This window comes from Neophocaena asiaeorientalis, unplaced genomic scaffold (assembly GCF_003031525.2).
Source record: "Neophocaena asiaeorientalis asiaeorientalis breed wild unplaced genomic scaffold, Neophocaena_asiaeorientalis_V1.1 scaffold220, whole genome shotgun sequence".
NCBI lineage: Eukaryota > Metazoa > Chordata > Mammalia > Artiodactyla > Phocoenidae > Neophocaena > Neophocaena asiaeorientalis.
In genome coordinates, this window is record NW_020174042.1 from 6,966,880 (window position 1) to 6,977,238 (window position 10,359).

Genomic DNA, 10,359 nt, shown 5'->3' on the forward strand with positions numbered 1-10,359 from the left:
ACAGAGTAAGGAGGATATGCTTTGAGGTGTAGACCACATTGGAAGTGTAGACACAAGTGATGATCAGCTAAGCGTCATTACAACGGGTCTGTCATCAGCTTCCATAGACTTTCAACTGAGCTGTAAAGGGACTAGATCTGGCCCTTGACAATATAGGGAATTCTAACCAGAAGTTGAAATGAAGGTTTTAGGAAAAGAAAAACAACTTTTTATTTCGAAATAATTCTAGATTTACCAAAAAAAATCTGCAGAGATAGTATAGAGAGCTGCCTTATCCCTTTCACCCAACTTCCTGGAATGTTAACGTCTTACATAACCTTGGTCCCTTTGTCAAACTGAAAAGTGAAATGGGGTTTTATTCCTCTTGGGAGTTGCTCCTTTGGAGTTTGTCATCACATAGGAAGGGAAATATAGCAACTGAGTGATGTTTGCATTCAGATTCAGTCTGGGAATGTGACTCTGCCTTGGTTTTTGTACAGGGTGGATCCAATGCCATCTACTGGGCCTCTCGGCATGGCCATGTAGATACCTTGAAATTTCTCAATGAGAACAAATGCCCTTTGGATGTTAAAGACAAGGTAAGGCCACTTCTCTTCTTAAGGAAAGTAATAAAAGGCATGCCTTCTACATCATGACCCAAAGAACAAGGATTCAGGACCAAAATCTTCCTACCGAGAATTTAAGTAGAAGTTTCTTTTTGCTGGTGGCTTAGTCTAATATTAAAATCTGGGGGTTTCCCTGGTGGCGCAGTGGTTGAGAGTCCACCTGCCGATGCAGGGGACGCGGGTTCGTGCCCCGGTTCGGGAGGATCCCACATGCCGCAGAGCGGCTGGGCCCGTGAGCCATGGCCGCTGAGCCTGCGTATCCGGAGCCTGTGCTCCGCAACGGGAGAGGCCACAACAGTGAGAGGCCCGCATACCGCAAAAAAAAAAATTTTTTTTTAAATAAATAAATAAAATCTGATTTTAGCTGAAATCTGCCAAGTGTTTTCCATGTTATATAAGCAGTGAACTATCTTCCCCATAACATGAAAACTCAAAGTTCAGCCAGAAAGACAACCAGAAAGTGACCTGAGTCCTGGTCCTCTTCTTGACCCGCCATGCGCACATCTCTACCATTCTCTTCCTCTTTGATGTGACTGACTGACGGTGCTGACCTTACGATCACTGGCACTAGAAGAGTTAATGAGACAATGCAAGTAAAGTAAGGCTTTTCGGGTAAAGATGTTATCAAAATGATTGGTTTAGGAAGATACCTTACTTTCACGTACCCATGTTTCATTCAGTCCACACAGAGGCCCTGTGAATTAATTGCAGGGCTGGGACCTGAACTTAAGATTCCTATTTTCTCATCTGTTATGTATTCCATTATGCAACCCCTCTCTGATTCTACTACTAGTAGACTGATTTGTCATGTTCAGTCAGGGCTGCCACATACAGTTGTATGGATTGTGCACTGCACCATATCTAAGGGAGGACATTCACATTAAAGACATACATTTATTATTTTTTTTATTTTTCATTATTATTTTTTAAATATTTATTTATTTTTGGCTGCATCGGGTCTTTGTTGCAGCACTTGAGATCTTTCGTTGTAGTGCGCGGGCCCTTCGTTGTGGCCCGTGGGCTCTGGAGCACATGGGCTCTGTAGTTGTGGCTCGCATACTCGGTAGTTGCGGCGTGCAGGCTTAGTTGCCCCTTGGCATGTGGGACATTAGTTCCCTGACCAGGGATCAAACCTGCATCCCCTGCATTGGAAGGCAGATTCTTAACCACTGGACCACCAGGGAAGTCCCGACATACATTTATTATAACAGTTTTCTGTCGGGTGGCAACAAGTATCTCATTCTGTTATGTTTTTAGATCAGTTTATTCTGACAGTTTCATGGCAGATATAAAAAAAAATCTTAAGGAAGTTGCATCTATTACTAATTCATAGAATGTTATTGTGTGGGCTAATGGTAATGTTTCTTAAAATCTCTGAGAATGTAAGAAATTACATTCTAAACATAGACAAAATGAAATCAGAAACTTGGTAATAAATAAAACCCTGTGTTTAAAGAACTTAATATTAAAAAAGGAATTTTGCGTTTTGAAAAAAAATCACATAGCTGGAAGCGTCAGTATATAATGAAAATCGAGACCAGCTATCACAAAAAAGGGAACGCACTCTGACTTAGGGAGGGAGGGTTATCACACACAGGATGAGCCAGGTGTGTGGATTTAACGCTAGCTACATAGTGGGTGCCCCACCCCAGGGTCCTTGGCCCAGTCACCAAAGGGGCATCTGGCCTGAGAGGGGCAGGTACCACCTCAGGGGAGGAGGTGGAGCCAGGCATGGGTGGGAGTGGGACGGCTCCCAGGGGCCTCTGAATCTTTGGCTGTGTCTTTTGCAGTCTGGAGAGACAGCCCTTCATGTGGCAGCTCGCTATGGCCATGCCGATGTGGTTCAGTTACTGTGCAGCTTTGGCTCAAATCCCAACTTCCAGGACAAGGTGGGTCATGGTACCTGATGTCCTCACTTCTTTCTGCTTTTTGCATGGGTATACAGGCAGCCAGGTGATGTGTCTGGGTCTTACGGAGTTTTATCCAAGTTAGGTTTTCTGCTTAGATTACAGAGGGCAGGGACTCGAACAAAAGCACTAACATTCATTCATCCGTTCATTAATCCTCTGGACAACCCTATAATTCTCATTATGCTATATACATGACAGGAATCTTGAGGCATCAAGATTATTCGAAGAGTTCCTGCTCAGAGAAGTGCTGTCCCATGGTTAGTAGTCTCCAGTGAAGTAAAGGACAGACAGCACTTTTACGAGACAGATGATATAAATCCATCCACGCAGAGGCCCTCTTGTTCAGAAGAGCTGAGCCATGGTTCCAGTGGGCTCTGCAAAGTCAGTTGTCAGTAAAATGCTGAGAAAGCTGAATTCAAATTAAGGAAAGCCGTCAGACCCATGCCCGTTATTTCACATTAATGTTTTGCTCCAATAGCTACGAGCTCTTTCAATCCGCTGCCTTGAGTTTGCTGCCAGGTTTGGCCAGGACTCTCACCATGCCTGTACTTTCTTCCATAGTCTTGCATTCTCCTCCTCTATGTACTTGTCTCCCTGGCCAGGAAGAAGAAACACCCCTGCACTGTGCCGCCTGGCACGGCTATGACTCTGTGGCCAGAGTCCTTTGTGAAGCCGGCTGCAATGTGAACATTAAGAATCGAGAAGGAGAGACCCCCCTCCTGACAGCCTCCGCCAGGGGCTACCACGACATTGTGGAGTGTCTGGCTGAGCACGGAGCCGACCTTAATGCATCCGACAAGGTGCTTATTGGGTCAATGTATCCCGCTCGCTGAAAAGTGATCTGGGGGGCTGGAGGGACCACAAGACTTCTCAGTTAGTTTACCTAAAATAACAAACTTGAGTGCAACAAGTTACATTATCCTTTCTCTTCTCCTATCCAAAGATTCTGTGATTCTAGATTCTGTTTAATAATTAATATTCATTTGTGGGGTGTAACAAAATTTATGAATTGGTCAGATGACTCAGGTCTCTTATTTTTAGCCTTTTTAGCTTTGCAGCAGGTACAGTGATGATCACAGAGCCCAAGACAAATCCTCATTTAGGACTGAAATTGGCAACACACTATTAATTTGTAGACAGACAAAAAAATAGGTGGTTTATTTACTTCCATCACCGGCTATTTTGTAGAAAAACAATAAACTATTCTTATTTGTTTGGCAATCTCAATTCCAGGCCAGGTTTTCCTTTTTTAATTAAGCAAATTCAGCATAATCTGTTCTTATTGTGAACTCGTACTTACAATGAGGCTGTGATGTTGCTATGTATAGTTAGATCTGGCACACTGTGGTTAATTTAGGAACTGCCACTTGCGGAGTATTTTCTGGGTACAGAGAAGTAGTTCTCAAGTGGGGTGACCTTGCCCCCAGGAGACATTGGTAGTGGCTGGAGACATATTTTGGTCGTCACAGCCAGGGTGGGGCATCTAGAAGATAAAGACCAGGGATGCTGCCGAACAGCCTACAATTCCCAGGACAGGTCCCAAATGTCAGTAGTGCTGACACCGAGCAACCCTAGAACAAGTACATTACAGAGATGTTTCCACACTCCCTCTACCCAGCTCCAACAACCCAACACACTTCTTCACCGGGGGTTCTAGAGCAGGTGAATTCCCGGGCTAATGCTCATATACATGACAGCAAGTCGCCTTGCTCTCTCAGGTTCTCCTGGTGTAAAATAAAATAATAAACTTTCTACTTAGGAAGTTAGTAAACACTGCTGAGCAAATGTTTTGAAAAGTGTTTTTCAAATACTTGATAAAAGAGGCCATTGGAGTACCAAACATAACTGAAGTCCTATAAATTCAGAGACAAAAAGGAGTGTGGAGTCTTCCTACCCGAATGTACTGGCCAAGCCTAGGTTAATTAAGCTGACGGTCAGCTTGGTCTGTGATTATTCAGAGTGAGATGTCTGGGGCCTCGCCCCGACCCCACCAGGAGTAAAGTTCACGGTTTTAATCTTCCTTCAGGCTTTTCAGTAATGGTCCCATTGCCAATTAAACCTGGCCCAGTGCAGCTGGAAAGGCAAGCGGGCAGGCCCACGTGCCCAAGCAAAAGCGCTCACGGCCCTGGTGTTTGTTGCAGGACGGACACATAGCTCTGCATCTTGCTGTGAGACGATGTCAGATGGAGGTCATCCAGGCTCTCATCAGCCTGGGCTGTTCCGTCGATTTCCAAGACAGGCATGGCAACACCCCCCTCCATGTGGCCTGCAAAGATGGCAACGTGCCGATTGTGGTGGCCCTCTGTGAAGCCAACTGCAATTTGGACCTCTCCAACAAGGTAAAGCTGGAAGGAAGATCCCTGCAGAGTCCGTCTGTGTCTGTCTGTCCACGTGTTTCTGGGTTTGGGCAAGTTTCTCTCTGCATCTTTTCATTGTTCGAAGTCAGTATTGCTTATATGAACCTGTTCCTTTTTATAGGGCTCTCCACTTTAAGTATATTTTACATCTGACTTTTGAATAATTTCCTAGAGTAACAGAAAATTACATTAATAAGTACTTCCTGCTAAGCCTGGCTTACCATTTATGGGCATCGAGAAAGAGAGAGAGAGAGAGTGTGTGTGTGTGTGTGTGTGTGTGTGCCTGCGTGCGCACGCACGCGCGTCCCCTCCTGTAATCAGAGAACATGGTACAAATTGGGGCATCTTCCTGGAGCACTAAGTCTTCAGGAAAACACCTAATGAGTTCTGATGTGATTGAAATTCCTAGGGCCAGATTTCTCCAGTTTCCCCCACTGAGAGTTTTATGGTCAAAAGTTCATAACATCTTTTTTGTGCTTAATAAGTTTGGTAAGACCAAGGGGATACTATCATTTGGTGAATGATAAAGAAATAAAAATCCCCATATGCTGACTCCTAGAAATTAGCTAACACCTTCTCTTTTCCCTGAATACCATCTAGATTTTCATTACCAAATATGATAGGACAGTTGGATATTCACGTGGTTTCAGCCCTGCAACTGTATGAAAGGCAAGCACTATTCTGTTCCGATTAGTTAAAAACAAAGTCCAAGTAGAATTAATTTTTTAATTGCAGGAAATGTTTGTTTATAAATGGTAGACATGATACCAGCAGAATTTTATTATGATTTGTTTGAGGTAAAAAGAATTAATATCTGAAACAACTGGAAAATGATGCTTCTATCAAAAAAAAAATAGTCCTTTTGCATATATGTGATTAATTCTAATGGGAATTGAAATTGGTAATCTTCATATTCTGGAAATATGAAAAGACAATATACTAGGTCTTAACCATTAGCTGCTGGTTGCTTTCTTAGTTTATCCTATTCTAACCTTGCCAAGTCAGTTATATAAGTGGCTTAAGGAGGAAACTAAAGGTAATATTAAGCAGCATCAAGACCTAGGCTTTCCTTCCAGGAGTCTTTAAATGAATAAAAAGCAACTTTAGGAACCTCGTGGCACTCATTTGAATACCTTTGACTTGGCCATTGTACACCACGACTTTGTGGGTCTCACACCTTCTTCAGAAGGGTTGGTGTCAGCTTGTTTTCCTGTTCAGTTTTTCGCTGTTTATTTTAGGAAAGATGATGGGGGCTGTAGGGGAGCTTAAAAGATGCACAGAAAAGTAAGAGAAAGGCATTATTTCTCCAGAAAGCACATCTGGCTTTACATGGTCTCACCCCGGTAGCCGGTTGTCAGCGTGGAGGTGGCACAGTGACGGCCCATATCCCACAGGCAGACTGTCACTCCTTTCCCATGGTGTGTCCTGCCTTTTCCTTACCTGGACTCAGTTCCCCCAGAGATAAAAATGTTCATTCAGATCCTACCCCTGTCAGCAGTATGTGACAGGAACTTGTCACTATTTTTGACGCTCGTTGCAGTGAAACAGACATGTCTTTTTCTGCATTCTTCTCATGTGAAAATCCGGAGAGTGGCTACTTACTCGGCCACATCGGGAAATGCAGGAGAGGAGAGGAACTAGATGATGCAGAGTGCACGGCCCTTAGCCCTTTGTTCCTTTCTGGACTGACTCTTCTTATCAGCGAAAGTAGAAAAAACATGTCGATACACACGTGTGTGTGCACGCACACACACACAGATGCGCACACACATCCAGGAGCCTGCAAGAGAATTCCGTGCCTGCCAAGCATTGATGAATGCCCTTCTGTGGCAACACTGTACCAGGCGCGGGTGGGGAGCAGGGCTAGGCAGGGTATGGACGGCAGGGAATGGTTCTTGCCCTCTGGCTGCTTTTGGACAGACACACAGACATTTCAATGTAACAGCATCTCATATTGCAGTCACTGCTGTGATAGAGGTACGGGTGCTCCAGAAACATGGACATCTGGACATTAAAGAAACCGGGAAAAGCTTTTCAGAGGTGATCATTTTAAATGAGTAGGACTTGGACAGATGAAGAAGAGGGGAAAGCATATTTCAAGAAGAGGAGGGAGGCAGCAAGAAAGAGGCACTGAATCCAGATGGTGAAAGACCTTGAATGTAATGCTAAAGAGTTTGGGTTTTGTTCTGTCAATCATTGGGGGCCATCAAAAGTGTAAACTCTCCTAGTCCATTTTATTCAGCACACGTCTCTTCATTGACCTTCTTTCCTTCTCTGAAACTATGCATCCTGTAACCAAGACTATCTTCCTTACACAGAAAGCCAAACTCTTCATCCAGGTCTTCCAAACCTCCTCCTTTCCTTCGCACTTTAACCCTAGGGTATTTGAAAGCTTCGTATCTGCTTTCTAAATCACTCTAGAAGCTAACAGTAAACAGAACTTAAATATGCACATACGTCGCAGGGTTATTTATAATCGCAAGAAGTGGAACCACCTTAAGTGTCCATCCTCAGCAGGCTGGCTAAATGAGTTATGATATAGCCGTATATTGAATATTATTCATGTGTCTGAAAGAATGTAATAGATTTCCTTATAGACATGAAAAATTATTCACAACCAATTGTTAGGTGAAAAAAGCAAGGGACAGAATAGAAGGTGGAGTGTGATTAATGTCTTGGCCTTTCAGATTATTTCTCTCCATTTATGGATTCATAGAGAAAAGCCTGGAAGGTTTGAGTAGGGCTAGTTCTGAGAGGGGAACTTGGGGGAGGGGGAGGGGGAGGGAGACTTCATTTTTCTGCCATATATCCTTCTGTGTTGTTTGGATTTTCTACCTGAGCATGTGTTAACTTTCTAGCAGAAACCTGTATTTGCACGTAAACAGTATAAAGCAGAGATACCCACACTTGCTCAATTCATAACTTCCATAGTGTCTTAGGAATCTTTTTCATGGCTCCCCCGGAGCAAAAGAAATACCTAAAGTTCTGTTTGTTAAGTCGTTCAATCCAAACAACCTAGTATGTATGTCCTAACAACTTAGCAGCTGTGGGAATAAATGATCCACATAAGTTGGAAGAAAACTATTTTTATTTCATTCTTAATTGACCCCAGTTGTATATTAATGGGATGTGTATGCTTGTTGGGCACCTGATAACTCCTCAAACCTTGGACTCAGAGTGGGCACCACCACCGTTATATCCTGTTCTACGTGGATTTTCTCAAGATATTTGCCTCTTATCACAGCAGCGACCAACCCCCTGCTGTGCATACATGATGTCATTGAAAGGAAGGCAGTACCAGCTGCTTTGAGACTTTGAACTACCTGGAGCTGGTAGTTTCCCTGGTTTCTGAACCTGCTGGCTCCATCAAAAATTTTAAATGTTCCTCAGCACCCCATGAATTCACTGTAGTGCCTCCAGATGCCTTGGGTTTGGGAACCCATAGGCATAAAAAATGGTGGGTATGGCCTTGGAATTTCACCTCATTAGAGTGTCTTCAGTGGCTGTGCTCCCATGCTTTTTCCCTTTGCTGTATCTAAATTTGAACTGTGTTGCGGATCTTTCCGGAACTTTGGGGCCCTTGAGCCCTGACTCATGCCTCCTTTCTGCTGGCGCAGCAGGAGACTTAATTTAGTTATCTTATGATAAGCCTCCCACTCTTCCATCCTTTTAAGTTTTATTTTAAAGTTACTCTTTTAACTGAGAAGTACTTGAAAATGTTTTGCTTGGCTTGCCTCCCCAAGGAGATGGCAAGTTTCTGGAGAAGGGAGACCTCGCCTCCTGTTTCTTCTTGGAGGATCCCAGATCCCCCAATGATGGCCCTGTGAGGTCACTCCATAAATGTTATCCTCAGCAGCAGCCGTGAGGACTCTCCTGGGTCTTTCTTGTCTCTTCCAGTATGGACGGACGCCTCTGCACCTTGCAGCCAACAACGGGATTCTGGACGTGGTCCGCTACCTCTGTCTGACAGGCGCCAACGTGGAGGCGCTGACTTCGGTGAGTAGCCCTCTGGCAGGAGAAAGCAATGGCAAACCCCTCAGGCCTCGAGGGCACAACGGGAAAGGTATTGCTTGGCAACTGCACTCCAGAGCAGACAGGCTGCCGTTAAGCTTCAGCTCCTCCGCTGCAGTTACGTAAACATTTGCCCACACAAACCCGGGGTTAGAGCCCGAGAATGCCTCATCCTCTTCTTCCACCAGGTCTGCACTGCCAGGAACAACTGCTGTTTCCCACTGGCCTTTTCGTTTCCTGTGTTACACAACAGGCCTTTGTGTTTTCCATTAGGTTGTGTGTTTATCTTTTCTAAAAGTGCCCCCTCCTTCCAAGGAGGGAGGAGGAAGGCCCCCCAGCGTTGGGAGAACAGGTGACAAGAGCTGTTCTCTCTTTTTTAAAAAAAGTCCGGCTTTGCTCTTAGGCCCACAACATATTTTAAAATGAGATTTCTTTAAATCTCATTTCTTTAAATGTCTCACTCCCGACATTCCCTGTTCCAGACCTGGTACCTCCCTGCAGAAGAAACCCTTTGTTTCACATTTCAAGAAATACCAAAGAGGAAAAATATGTCCGCTAAGAGATAAGGTTGCTGTTTTTACCGCTGCGGTGAAACATTATCATTTGAGTTGTCTCTGGCCCAACAGTGGATTGAGTCTCCATTTGCTCATGTGGGTGATTCCTAAAACTCACTAGAACTTCGCTGACATAAAGTGTTTCTCTAAGGAGACCCATCGGAGTCTTGAAATATGGTGGCCAACCTTGGGAAAATAAGGGCTCTGAGGCTGGAGAGTCATACAGGGATTGGCAAACTATGGACCACAGGCCAAATTCAGCCTGCTGCCTGCTTCTTTTAATAAAGTTTACTGGGACACAGCCACGCCCATTGTTTACACATTGTCTGTGCCCATTTTCCCTCTGCAAGGGCAGACGAGCAATTGCAACAGAGACCCTATGGTCCTCAGAGCCCCAAATATCTGCTACCTGGCCCTTGACAGAAAATGGGTACTGGCTCTTGGCCTAGGACATTGCCTCCCTGACTGCGCTAATGTGACAGGGATGTGATTCCCTCCCCACAAGCAGTGGGTCTGTTCTCAGCAGTGTTGAGCCCCGAGCTGGGCTCTTCTGCAGGCCCAGTGCTTACCAGCGCTCTACCTGGGATTGTCCCTTCTTAGGGCACCTCCTTGTCCATCACAAACCCACCTACCGCCGTGCAATGACCTGATGAGCCATTATCAAACCCTGACCATCCATGCCTTGGCACTCGGTCTAGCTACTCCACGATAGAGCATTGATGTACATTTTGATGGGGAGAAGTACTTTTTTGTTACAGATGTTGCCTCATAAAAAATAAACTGTCGGGCTTCCCTGGTGGCGCAGTGGTTGAGAGTCCACCTGCCAATGCAGGGGACACGGGTTCGTGTCCCGGTCCGGGAAGACCCCACATGCCACAGAGCGGCTGGGCCCGTGAGCCATGGCCACTGGGCCTGCGCATCC

General features: G+C 45.0%; 1 protein-coding gene across 2 annotated transcripts in view; it reads left to right on the top strand.

The window, feature by feature from the left end:
• The window catches only part of DAPK1 (death associated protein kinase 1), a 197,415-nt gene that overhangs the window by 144,996 nt on the left and 42,060 nt on the right, over positions 1 to 10,359 (top strand). For both annotated transcript variants that reach the window (XM_024753860.1, XM_024753861.1), the window contains exons 14-18: positions 480 to 578; positions 2,396 to 2,494; positions 3,118 to 3,315; positions 4,657 to 4,854; positions 8,770 to 8,868. In XM_024753860.1, coding sequence (XP_024609628.1) covers positions 480 to 578; positions 2,396 to 2,494; positions 3,118 to 3,315; positions 4,657 to 4,854; positions 8,770 to 8,868 — 693 coding nt within the window. The remainder of the gene's footprint in view (positions 1 to 479; positions 579 to 2,395; positions 2,495 to 3,117; positions 3,316 to 4,656; positions 4,855 to 8,769; positions 8,869 to 10,359) is intronic.